This window comes from Monodelphis domestica, chromosome 2 (assembly GCF_027887165.1).
Source record: "Monodelphis domestica isolate mMonDom1 chromosome 2, mMonDom1.pri, whole genome shotgun sequence".
NCBI lineage: Eukaryota > Metazoa > Chordata > Mammalia > Didelphimorphia > Didelphidae > Monodelphis > Monodelphis domestica.
The window spans coordinates 253,050,122-253,064,226 of record NC_077228.1 but is presented as its reverse complement, the minus strand read 5'-3'; the positions used below and the strand labels follow the sequence as shown (position 1 = coordinate 253,064,226).

The 14,105-nt window shown below is 36.9% G+C and overlaps 1 protein-coding gene across 1 annotated transcript in view; it reads left to right on the top strand.

The window, feature by feature from the left end:
• Positions 1-14,105, top strand: part of NARF (nuclear prelamin A recognition factor) — a 78,899-nt gene that overhangs the window by 52,823 nt on the left and 11,971 nt on the right. Inside the window, exons 7-8 of the mRNA XM_001368153.4 lie at positions 2,886-3,015; positions 13,274-13,337. Of these exons, the coding sequence (XP_001368190.1) occupies positions 2,886-3,015; positions 13,274-13,337 (194 nt within the window). The remainder of the gene's footprint in view (positions 1-2,885; positions 3,016-13,273; positions 13,338-14,105) is intronic.

Genomic DNA, 14,105 nt, shown 5'->3' with positions numbered 1-14,105 from the left:
GGCACACTTCTGTTAAGTGTCAGAGGCAGGTTTTGAACTCAGGTCTCCTTAACTTCCAAGTCCAACACTATCCCCTATGCTACCTGTCTGCTTCAATAAATCAAATCAATAAATATATTTTTTTAAACCCTTACCTTCCGTCTTGGAGTCAATACTGTGTATTGGCTCCAAGGCAGAAGAGTGGTAAGGGCTAGGCAATGGGGTCAAGTGACTTGCCCAGGGTCACACGGCTGGGAAGTGTCTGAGGTCAGATTTGAACCTAGGACCTCCCATCTCTAGGCCTGACTCTCAATCCACTGAGTTACCACCTGCCCCCAATAAATATTTATTAAACACCTACTATGTGCCAGGCATCGTACCATGTGCTTCTCATATATGTCAACTCAGCAAGCATTTATTAAATGCCTGCTGTGTGCCAGCACTGCTAAGCACTGGTAATACAAAGAAATTCATAACAGCCCTTGCCTTCAAAGAGATCACAATCTAATAGGGAGAGATAGCATGTGAGCAATGATGTGTACAGATAAGAAATATATAGGATAAATTGAAGGGAATTTTAGAAGGAAGGTAATATCTCAGTTGTATCACCCTGCAAGCCCTAGCACACACATAGGGGGTTCAGTAAATCTTTGCTGCTTGGGTAGTTTAATAGTAGTCTCTTGAGTACCAGTGGAATATAGAGATAACCATTTCTCAGCACCACTTAAAATAATCTTTTAAATAATCTCCCCAGGTTTTTTAACTACTCTCTTTTAAATAGCTACAAGAGAAACCAAAAAAGAAAGTCTCAGCATTTCTGTACTTTAGGGGAATTTATAATCGAATTGGGTGGTAACTAAACACAGTAGAAAAATCCAGGAATGAGAAAACCTGTGTTTGAGCTCTTTTATCTTCAGAGTCCTTCACTCTTTATCCTACCACCCACTCCCCACCAACTCCTTCAGAGGCACACTTTTCTCCTCCCCCCATCCCTTTCATGTGTGTGTGTGTGTGTGTCTGTCTGTCTGTCTGTCTTTCCCCTCCCTCCAATTTTATGTATAAAATGAGAATGAAAATATTTTCAGTCCTTATCTAACAAGATGGTTGTCAGGTGGTTTTATAAGCCCTTATAGTGCTTTTGAGAACTGAATTAAATTATGGCACAAGATATTGATCAGGTGCTGAATCTTGTTGTTCCCTTGCTGTATAAGTTCAAGAAAGGGCTAGAGAAACTCAAAAGAACTTGCATTTCCATTTCTCTTTTTAATCTATTTCTTTTTCTCTGGAGCAAGAGGGGGACTGTCAGAGAGGAATAGGAAGAACATTTCAGAGTAGGGAAAGAACATGAAGGAAGGCACAGAAGTAGGAATAAATGTGACATCTTTGAAGATAAATGTTAACTGAGGGATAGAATTTTGTGACAAGGCTAGGTTAACTGTCCTTGAGGAAAGCTTAAACTTGGCATTCTTTTTGTAGACTCCTAGGGAAAAGACCTCAGGATTTCCCTTAGTTTTTTGTACTTATCTATTTAGAGATTAATTTTGTTGGAGGTGTCAGCCTATTAGACCATATGCCCTTTTAATGGTCTGTTCTTCCTTCTAAAAATACCCACTTGCTGTGTGTTCCATTATAGCATAAAGTGTTGTAGGATCACTCCCCCAAACCGTACTGGCAGATCTGGGCCCCCCTATATTAATAACTTGTTTTTACTCCAATATTTATTTGACCAGTTAATCTCTCCTCAATATCAAATAACCAATTAATATCACTTAGCTTTTACAAAGGATATTTACTGAGCAAGTATAATAAGTATAAACCCATACGCTCCTGAATAAGGGTCCATATATATCTCTCTTCTACATATCCATTTGGTTCTTGGGACAATGAGCTCAAACTCAGTAAAAGTGTTTGCTATACCCATTCCCAGTCAGGTTCATTTCTCAGTCAAAATAGTCAGCTGGTGGCTCAGTGGATTGAGAGTCAGGCCTAGAGATGGGAGGTCCTAGGTTCAAATCTGGCCTCAGACACTTCCCAGCTGTGTGACCCTGGGCAAGTTGCTTAACCCCAATTGCCTAGCCCTTACCACTCTTCTCCAAGACGGGGTAAGGGGTTTTAATTAAAAAATAGTCAGTGGATTAGTTGCTCCCTTGCTTGCAGAACATGATGTCTCAGTTGCCAAGTTAATCTGATGCTAGGCTGGGTCAAACAAATTGTTTCTCAGAACTGATTACTGGTGAAACCTTCAATAAAATAGGCTTAATTTTCTTGACTTTCAGTGGCTCTTCTAACCTCTCAAAGTTCTCAAGGGCCTATTTAGTTCCATCTCTGATACTCATTAGAATCAGGAAACCACATGGAGGTGGCATCATGGATTCATAGCCACATGGTGACTGAGTAGGGAGAGTCATCAGCCTGGCAGCATCAGGCCTCTCCAATTGAAGCCTGACAGCATTTCGTCCTCCTTAGAAGAGAGAAAACTTTCATCTGTTAAAGCTTTTTTTATACACACTCAGTTCTAGTTCAGTGGCCAGTTTTAAGGCTTCATCCCTGCATAAGCACTGATAAGCGAACAGAAAGTAGAATGCTTAGCAGGAGTAAGGCCTCTCCATTATACATGTCCAGAAGGAGAAACTCCAGGTCTCCAGTGGATTGATTTGGCAGGGGGCAGAGATATTGCACATTCTCTGAGGACTGGACCCTTGTTGGCTAGTTTTCCCATTATGCCAGGTTGACTTCTGTTAGTCATAGGAGATGTGATTTAAATTGAGTGGCAGGACAGAAGTAAATAGGCTGCTGCATTTGTTTTTACATTAGCTCATGACACTTTCTTTCTTACTTGTCATTTCTACGGTGCCATTGTTAGTTCTAAACCAGTCCTGAAATGATGATTTACTTTTTCTCTGCAGAACTTGTCTCCAGCTAAAATTTTCCACATCATTGTGGCCCCTTGTTATGACAAGAAACTGGAAGCACTTAGAGAAGATTTTTACACTGCTTCATATAATTCTCATGATGTTGATTGTGTGTTAACATCAGGTAAAATTATTTTTCTGTGTACGTCATTATAATTTGTTGCTAACCTAAAAACACTTTGTTTTTGTCTGTTTTTTGTAATTAGTGTTAAGAAATGTGTTTGATATTGGCTAGTATAGAAGAGATACTATCTTTATTGTATATAAGAAATAGAACTTCACTTGAAGAATGCTAAGTCTATAAAGTTTATAAGATAGACCAGTTGTTCTTAACCAAGGATGGTATTTTTACACCCCTGTCTATATGAATTTTTTTTAAACCCTTACCTTCTGTCTTAGAATCAATACTAAACATTGGTTCCCTAGGCAGAAGAAAGGTAAGGTCTAGGGTTAAGTGTCTTGTCCAGGGTCACACAGGTAAGGAAGTATCCGAGTCCAGATTTGAACCTGTAATATTTATAGGAAAAATGTGTTGGGGATTGAAGAACAGGGGATATGGAAGGTTTTGTAACAGGGAATGGAGGAGTAGAAGAGAGAGAGAGGGAATATGACTGCTGGTGAAGTAAAAGGAGAGATATGCCCCCTGCCAAGAGGCTATTTTTGAAAAATGGGGTTCCCAAGAAATGGGCCAACTAAGATAGCCTGAGGGGATGTCTTCTCTATTGATTGATGTTGAAGATACCCTAGAGCAGGTAAGCACGGACCCTCTGAGGAACAAGTCTCCCCTGACCAGGGTTGCCAGCAGGGGTCCAATAAGGACCATTTATAGTTGAATTACTGTCTTAAGGTTCAGCTCTCTCTATGTCCCCTGAAATAATAGTCCTCTTATCTGACTGTGGTTATTTAAATAAAGATGAATTTTAATAACAAGTTTGGATTGGGGAGGTATCAGGGAAGAGGGATTTCCCTAGATTGGGTTTGAGTCTCTCAGCTTTTGAGCTGAGGCCGGGCCTCGCAGGCTAGTGGAGGGTTTCTTTTATTCCTGTCTGTGCTAATCTGTGCTAGTTTTCTTAAGTTCAAAATCTTAGCAGTAGACTGCAAGAGGAAGAAAAATTCTGATCTTCAGAGCTGGTTGGGCCTGTCTCTTTGGGCTGATGCTCCTAAAGACTGTCCTTACAGTTCAAACTGCTTCTCTTAAGTCCTTTTGTTCGAAGACACGATCACAGGAATCCAGGTAGGGCACACAGTTGGGAAAATTGGGAATAAAGGCACTTCTATTCTGAGATAGGGAGAGAGGCTCCTTCCAGTCCGAGGGCCAGGAAGAGAGAGAGTCAGGAAACCAACTGCCACTCCCAGTTGCCCCCTCCCCTTTTCAATATCTTCTCTCTAACATTCCAACTGCTGTTTGTTCCACCTGATTGGCAGAAAGTCCAAAACTTGCTTTAGTTTTCCTTTCCACAATCGTCCCCTTTTTTTGTTGTGACCTTCAAGGTCACTTATTTTCATTATAGTTACCAATCTACTAAATCTAATTTCTTAACTACTTCCCCCCAAATAATAAACTTCCCTCAATTACTCTATCACTATTCTATGCTAACTTTATCTACTCTAAGGAATTCTATGTAGGAAAGTTTGGGTAAGGGTAGTTTTAGGGTTTTACAATAAATTCAGTACAATAAATGTTTGAACAAAACCATTACAAAGAAATTTAAATTTTAGTGCTAATACTACTTACTCTTGCTAAATTAAACTAATATAAGCATTTTTCCTCTTTTATATATCTATAATTATTTGCAAACTATTTTATCTATATATATATATTTTCATTAAACACAATTTCAGCATCAGCTTTACAATAAACAATTAAAATATTACTATCTGCAAATGCAGCTTAAGTCTATTTCTAAGTATAATTAATTGTCTGTGCTATGTTTAATTTAACTTACTCCTAATCTATTCCCTATTTATTATAACTATTCTCTAAGTCCCTAGTCTAATCTATAACCTAATTTTATATACAATATATGTACATTCTATGCTAAATATTTACAGACTCTATCACTGTTACTAACCTAATTATAGTATATACAATATTTATAGAGTTTATTTCCATATAATACAATAATATACATAGTTCCCTAATCTTGATGTCAGTCAAATAGAAAGAAAGGTAAGGTCTAGGGTTAAGTGTTTCGTCCAGGGTCACACAGGTAGGAAGTATCTGAATCCAGATTTGAACCCAAGACCTCCCAATCCACATAGTTTCCACTGACTATATTTTTTGTTAATAAACACTTAAAATGAAAACCACTAGCATGTGAATGCATGTGCATCTATCTCAAAAAAAAAAAAAACCAACTAATTTAAATCATACCAAAATGGAAACTTCTAGAAAACTTCATAAACTAAATAGATTTAGTGTTCTTTAATTTTAGATTGAATTGTGTAGATTGTGTAGCTCCAACACTTCCTGTGTTGATGACTTGTGACTTAAATAATTATCCAATAAGAGAATTTAATTAAGTAGGAGCAATATCTAAGTTGCTCACCAAATGGTGCATTATTTAAGGTGCCAGACCAACTTTCTAAATTACTTTATCTGGTGTCTGCATAAAATATCTCTTTCCTAAAAGGCTGCAATATTCCCAGTGCTTTTCCCATCATAGACTCCCTGCAACCTTGTTGCTAAGTACTCTTTATTAACCTCTCCCTGGCTAGCTTCCAAATTAATTTCGAGGGAAAAATGGGATATTGCTCAAAATATTGAAATACCAAATCTTCTACTCATCAGCCCATACCTCCTCTGGGCTCTAGTTCCTCAGTGTTTACTATATTTTCTGAATTCAGAGACTTAGTATGATATATATGTGTATGTGTGTGTGTGTGTGTGTGTGTGTGTACATATATATCTTCATTTATATATATAAAGTATATAGTTTACTGAACTATATAATGAAAAATAAAATGAACTACAAAATGAAATAGCAAATAGACTCCTCTTCCTATCTCATAGTCCACCTTCTTCTTCTTGTCCTTTCAGGTCTGTGGGCACAGTTAAGGGAAATACTATTCACACTCACCTTTAGATTGTGGGAAAGGAATAAGAGAGGGTCCTTTACTTCCTGTGTCAAGATCACAAGCTAAAAATAAGAAAAAAAAACAAGGAATATGGTGAGGGAAATAAATTTTTCCAGCTTACCTTCTCATTAGAATTCACTGTGAAGGGGGCAACTGGGTAGCTCAGTGGATTGAGAGCCAGGCCTAGAGATGGGAGGTCCTAGGTTCAAATCTGGCCTCAGACACTTTCCAGCTATGTGACCCTGGACAAGTCACTTGACCCCCATTGCCTAGCCCTTACCATTCTTCTGCCTTGGAGCCAATACACAGTATTGACTCCAATATGGAAGGTAAGAGTTTAAAAAAAAAAAAGAATTCACAGTGAATTTTTTCTTTGAATCTTTGCAGCTGTGAATCTTTTCTCTTTGTGGCTTATGGCAACTCTCTCTGCTTCAGGCTTTAAAGCACTCAGAGCTACACTGACTTCTGGTTGCCTCATTGTGCAGATGCATCTGGCTATTGCTGGGTGTAAAAAGGAATTCTTTATTCCTTTTTTAATCTAACGGGGGACCTGGAGGTCCTCTTAATATAGAGATGTGTAGTGATTAACCAGCCCACAGTGACAGGAAGTAGAAAACATAGATACAGGAAGGAGGAACCATAAAGACAGGAAGTGAGGTAGGAAAAGGGTATAAAAGGGGCCAGCATCATTTGGTCAGTGGGTTAGGTGCTGGCAGTTGCAGGGAAGTTGGGTACTGGGAGTTTGTTTGATTGGTGATTGGCATTTAGTTGCTGGAATATAAAAGGTAAGCCTGAGCTTACTGATAGAACTTTTTGACTTTAGCCTTTAGAGGGCTTTTGCCTTTGGGGTTTTTGGCTTTTTGTTTGGGCTCTTAGGGATTTTTTTATTTCTTGAACTTTTCTGGGAGGTGGTTGGTCTTTGTTGACAGACCGAATTGGGGTTGGATTAACCACTGGTTGGGTTGGTTTTGTTTGGGGTGGATTGGGTTTGAACTTTGTGTGGGATTGTTGTTATTAGAGAGAGTTATAGGCAGCTATAGGAAGACATAGGCAGTTTTAGGTAGTAATTATAGGCATTATAGGATAACTAGTATAGACATTTGGAAATTTTCTTTCTCTACCTCTTTCATATAGTTTCCTCCTTTACAATATTCCTTTCTATCTCTATTTTAATAAAACTGTTAAAAGCTGCTCTTTTATTTTAACCCTTTAACCCAAACCCCTATTTTAACCCTTATATGGGGGTGGTGTTTATACCTCTCCCTGGGCTCCAGTAATTAGCTGCTCCTCTATCTTTTATCTTAGAGGTCTAAATCTCAAAAGCCACAGGAAAAAGGACAGGAAGTGAAAAGGGGACACTATCATATCGTAATACTAACAAACTGACTTTCAGTCATGATCCTTGGGTGAAGGGAGAGGGTTGGGAGTGGGATGGATTAACTGGAGTTGTCAAGAAATCTTCAGAACCTAGTCTCCCAGCCTCTCTCTGGGAATCATTTCCTGAAACTAAATGAAAATAATTTTAGTAGATAAATATGGCAAATAGAATCACAAGTTATAAGTTATCTTCCTTTTCTGCTATTGTTTCACATTTTATTCATTCTGGACATTAGTTCTGAACATATTCTGGACCTAGTTCTGAACCTTTTAGCCAATTTTCAGATTTAAGAGCCTGTACTTTTTTGTTTATTTGAAAGTAATGAAATCCCACATAGACATTCATCTAGAGAGAGGGAAAAAGATGAGCTAACATGGTAAACAGGAAAGTGAACAATATTATCATAAAATGTGTCCTGTTTCACTTTATGTTTGACAGTTCTTTTACACCAAAGGTCCCCAGATATTTTTGCTTATGCTCTTCCATTAATAAAACCTTTTTGAGGATATTTTTTAAAATATGTGTAACATTGTTAGCTTGCTAAATATAAATTATAAACGTGTACTAATAAAATAATTGTATATACATTGAAAAATGGACATTTTAAAAAATTGAATTAACGAAGTAATATTTGAGCTTAGAGTGATAAAGAGCCATACAAATTTATTGAATAGGAAAGTGATATGGTCCCATCAGCATTTTAGGGAAACCATTTTTACAGTTGTGTGGAGAATGGATTGGAAAAGGAAGAGACTAGAGGTAAGGAAACCTTTGTAATAATATAGGAGAGAGGTTATGAAAGTCTGAACCAGGGAAAATATAGAGAAGGGAACAGATACAAGATATCATAAATGTGGGGATGTGGACTGAAAGCCAGGCTTGGAGATGGGAGTTCCTCCATTCAAATTTAACATCAGACTCTTAGCTGTGTGACTCTGGGCAAGTCTCTTAACCCCAGTTGCTTAGTCCTTTCCACTCTTCTGCCTTAGAACCAATACTTGTATCTATCTAAGCTAGAAGGCAAGGGTTTAAAAAAAAGTCTCATTTAAATTCATTTGGGAGGTGGGGGGTGGGGCGCAACTGAGTAGCTCAGTGGATTGAGAACCAAGCCTAGAGATGGGAGTTCCTAGGTTCAAATCTGGCCTCAGACAATTCCTAGCTGTATGACCCTGGGCAAATTATTTAAGACCCATACTAGCCCTTAGTGCTCTTCTGCCTTGGAACCAATACATGGTATTAATTCTAAGACAAAAAGTAAGGGCCCCCCAAAACAAACAAATAAATAAATGAATGAATGAATTCAATTACAAAGCATTCCTTAAAAGAATTAAAGAACAACCTAAATAGCCAGAGGAATATTGAGTGTTCATGGCTAGGCCATGCCAATATCATAAAAATGACAGTGTTAACCAAAATTTGTACTTTTAATGTCATACCAATCAAATTACTAAGTGGATACTTTGCAGAGCTTGACAAAATAATAACAAAATTCATTTGAAAAACAAAAGATTTAGAATATCAAAGCAAAATATAGAAAGAAGCAAGGATTAAGGGGAAAGAGCACCAAGTAGCAAACCATTGGGAGATAAGAGTAGGCCCATCATTCTACCCTCCTTAGTTGATTACAACCACTCATCCCTTGTAGTTAGGCCAGTATCCCCCAAGGAACCAAAACTTCCTCTTTAAAGACTACTATTCTTCAGCCTTAATGTACTAAAGAAATGGAAAATAGAGACTGATATAATAGCAGGAAAATATTTAGACTGAGTTGATCAGATAAAAAGCTCATGTGTTTCTTTTTTAATGTGTTGTAGAAGGTTGTTCTGTTTTGTTTTTTTAATATCACTGTCATCTTCCCCTTGTAGCAAATGAAAAGTTAAACAGAAAGAATGCAGTGTTCTCCTGATCTCAGATACCAGTTGGGAGGAAAAAGTCATCCTGAAAACATTTTAAAGGCAATTTTTTGGTGGAACTATGTTGATTCTTCTTATTTAATTTTTTTTCAAATGACAAACATTTATTTACTCTCTCATCGTGCCTCTCTTTCAGAAAGCAAAACATAATCTTTTTTAACAAACATGCACAATGAAGCAAAACAAATTCTTGCATTGGCTAGGTCCAAAAATATTTATCTCACCTTGCATCTCATATTGATCAACCCCTCTGTTTAGAGAGTTTAGAGATATGTTTAGAGATAACATAATTCATAGTTGGTCCTCTGGAATCATAGTTTTTCATAGCATTAATCATTTATTAATTATTTTTTAAATTTCATTTTTAATTTCCAGTTCCAGATTCTTTCTCACCCATTGAAATCACAAGAAACATGTTACTCATTGTACATAGGAAATTATGTAAGACATTTCTACATTAGCTTTCTTATGGGCAAAAAAAAGGCAAGAAAACAAAGGGAAAAAAATATGGTTCAATCTATAGTTTTAAGGCCATCAATTTTCTCTCCAGAAAGAATTCCTGTGTCTATTGGGGTTGTACTGATCATAGTTATTAAATCTATCAGAGAAGATTATCTTTACAATATTGCTTTTCCTGTGTACATTTTACCCCTGGTTCTGCTCACTTAACTTTATATCAGTTCATATAATTCTTCTAAAGTTTTTCTGAAGCCATTCTCTTCATCTTTTCATATAGTACAATAGTATTATATTAATTTTACATATATGTGCATATATGCATATATACACATGCTAGTATATATTAAATGTATATATACTCAATAATATTCTATTTTACGCACACATACTCTTTAACTTGTTTGGACATCCAATTGATGGGCATTGCCTAAGTTTCTAATTCATTGCTACTATAAAAAGAGCTGCTATAAATATTTTTATACATATGCATTTTTATTTTTACTGTGATCTCTGTGGTATATAGGCCTAGTAGCTTCACAGTTTTTAAAGGCCTTCAGGCACAGTTCCAAATTATTGTCTAGAATGATTAGACCAGATCACAACTCCACCAATAGTACTTTTAGTGTCTCTATTTTTCCACATCTCTGTTTGTCATTTTCCTTTTCTGTCATAGTAGCCAATCTGATAGGTGTGAGTTGGTATCTCAAAGTTGTTTTTATTTACATTTCTCTAATCAGTATTGATTTAGAGAAATTTTTTATATTACTTATAGATAACTTCTTCTGAATACTGCCTGTTTATATTCTCTATCAGTTAGGGAATGATTTCTATCATTACAAATTTTACTTACATCTCTATATAGTTGAGAGATGAGGCTCTTGTAGACTTGCTATAAAAATGTTTTCCCTAATTTTCAACTTTCCTTATAATTTTGGATGTATTGGTTTTGTTTGTGTAATACCCTTTTAATTTGATGTAATCTTTATATCTGGTAATGTTTTCTATGTTTGGTCATAAATTCTTGCCTTATCCATAAATCTGACAAGTACAATATTCTATGCTCCCCATATTTGGTTATGATACCACCCTTTATGTCTAAATCATGTACCCATTTTAACCTTACTTTAATATATGGGTGTGTGATGTTGGTCTATGTCTAGTTTCTGCCAAACTACTTTCCAGCTTTCCCAGCGGTTTTTGTCAAACAGTGATTTCTTGTCCCAAAATCTTGGATCTTTGGACTTGTCAAGTGACCTTTAAAGTTCAGTTTAATAAGTTTAAGCTGGACTTCTTAAAGGGAACCCCCATTACTGATGACACATGTAGCTGGAAGTAAAAGAGCCTCTGAAAAGCCACCATGAGCTTGGAGAACCAAAACTTGGGCAGAGGAAGCTGCCATAAAAGAAGGTATCAGGATTCTATGAGCAATTTTACTTAGGCAAATGAGACACAAGAAGTGTCAGAATGGAAGCTATGTTCCTGACCCTAATATTACCTCTGAAGTCCCTGGTGCAAAAATAGTGTTGCTGAAATAATCATTCTATAACCCCTTCAGTAATCTTGTATTGTTTTTTCCACCTTGGGTTCTCCTGAGGAAGCCTAAAATTTTATTGATTACCTCTTTGATTTAAGGATAAGCATCTCAGATGTTACAAAGGTACTTCACCAGGGTAGTAATGGGGGAGGTAGATCTGAGAGAGAGAGAGAATTATAAACCCTCTGATATCACTTCTCAGAAAAGGAAAAAAAAATTATATGGTATAGTTACAAACTGCACTCTGGCTTCATTCTCCCAGAATTTAAGTTTACCCCCAAGGGATTCATCTTTTACAAAGGGATAATTAATTCAAAGATATAAAAAGAACAAACATTTTCCCCAATATGTAGGGGATATATTCTCCCCTGGACCAACTTGGTCTGGGAGTAGAGAATGAGAAATTAGTTCAATTTAGCTTAACTCCCACATTCCTAATTTAATTATTATTTCACTCTTAAAGTTTAAGTCATTTATCTATTTTGAATTTGTCTTGGTGTGAGCTGTTGATCTAAACCTAATTAATTTTTCCTATACTGTTTTCCAATTTTCCCAGCATTTCTTGTCAAATAGTGAGTTCTTGTCCCAAAAGCCGGAATCTTTGGGTTTATCGAATACTAGCTTGCTGAGGTTATTTAACCCTAGTCTAGTCCATTGATCCACCCATCTATTTCTTAGCTGGTACCAGACTGTTTTGATGATTACTGCTTTGTAGTACAGTTTAAGTACTGGATGGATTCTTATCCCAGCTTCTGCTAACCTGGATCTCCTTGCTTCTTGGGGAGTGCTGGATTGTCTGCCACACTGAAATTCTAGGATGCCAATGAACCTGCCTCTTAGACCTCTTAAAGTTCATGTAATGGCACTTTGATAGGGGAAGACCTTCTTCTAGGAGACAATCTTTATTCTCCTACCTTTTTGGCCGTGTAGCCAAAACTTGTTATATCTTTAAATTTACATGACAGGCATAGTCACTTTCATTTTACAGTGGCATGCAGGGTTACTCAGTCCAGCACCCTTTTAGTTCAAGTTCAGTGTTGGGATAAAGCAAAGCTTACTGAGATAATTCAACAGTTAACAAAAGGAAGGTTACTTAGCCATAAAATAGAAGGGATAGACACAACTCCCATCCATCTGGTTATCAGGGAAAGGTACAAGTACTCACATGGTCTCAAGACATCCACAAAATCTGAAGGGTCCTGACTCCTTATGGGCCTTAAGTGACCGGGAAATCATGTCAGTATAGCAAGAAACTCCAAGAAACTTTCAAGAGAGGGACAGCTTTGAACCTGGTTCTACCACCAGGCCAGTCAAGGCAGCTTTGTTGCCTTTTTGGCAAAAATTAGCATAATCAATGTTGTGGAAAAGAGTGTCAACAGAGAAAAACCCTAATTGTTCTTTTACTAGTATCACTGGCATTAATGGGTAGAGATTCAGAAAAGGAATGGGATTGTGAGGAAAGGTAGTTTGTTTCCTTTTGGATTTTTTGAGTTTGAAATGCTTACTGTCTATCTATTGTGAAGTGTCTAATAGGCAATTTGATGATTCAGGACTATAGCTCAGGAGAAAAAAATTAGATCTGGACATATTAAGAAAACTGCTAGGCTTCAGTGACATGATGATTTATCTTGTATCTCTTATCTCTGAGACATGAAGTAAGACTAAAACCTGATTAAATAATTGCACTTGGAGCTGTGATGTGACATGCTCCATACCATGTAATTAAAAGCCTTTTATTATAGAGAATGTATTCAGAGTTGCCTCTAGTTAGAATATTGTGTGAATGAACCTTCCAGTAAAATAAACTCTTCGAGGGCAAAGTCTTTGTCTTTGTATCTCTGTAGCCTATCATAGAGCTTATTAATAAATGCTTGATTCATTCATTGATTGTGAGAGGAAATGAAGTATGAATGAGTGGACATGGTCTAGAGAAATCTCAAGCTTCAGCCTTCAAACAATGGTTGACTCTTATATCATGTCACAATTGTTGTTTAAGTATCTGTCTCCCATTTATCTACAGGTGAAATTATCCAGATTATGGAGCAAAAAAAAGAATTGGTGAAAGAAGCTGCAGTAGACAATCTGTGAGTAGCTTTCATTTTGAAGTACAAGTAGTCCAGTGTATAGAGTGCTCGGCAGAGTCATAGATAATCTGAGTTCAGATGTGTCCTCAAACACTTACTTTGTGGCCTTTGGACAAGGTATTTCATCTTTATTTGCCTTCATTTGCTCAACTGTGGTTGTTGTGAGGATTAAGTGAGATTATAATTTTAAAGTGCTTAGCCTGGCACATAGTAAGGACTATGTTGGCTATTGTTATTATTATTTGACCATATTAAGTGAAAACTTTATTACATATAAAAAACTTTAAGAAATAATGAGGTAGTAGTGGAAATTAACTACAGTCAGCTTAAATTAATTTGAAGCATGGGATTGAACAGGTCCAGGGTGTCAGTGGGAAACAGAAGACAAAACATTCAGTCTTTTATTGGTTACCTCATAAGTTAACGACACGCATGCATAATAGTTAATCAAGGACTAATCCTCAAAGGGGGGATAATTTTAGTGCTGGCTATATGGAGAGTAACAGAAACTCAGTGAGCCAATTGAGGATCTGTCCATCCTGTACTGTCATTCAGACAATAAAGATTTCTTTTTCCTGTTGTAGAGACCTTTTAAACCCTGAAGTCCTTGGATGTTGACAGTGAGCAGAGAGTGGTAAAACAGGCTCTGGGAAAGCATTAGGAATAATTACCTTAGGGCAGGGGCAAGGTGAAAAAAGACAATTCCTGCTAGTCTGTCTGATTTGGGTATGAGTCTAGGTTTTTACAAGGGAAAGAAGATTGTCTGTG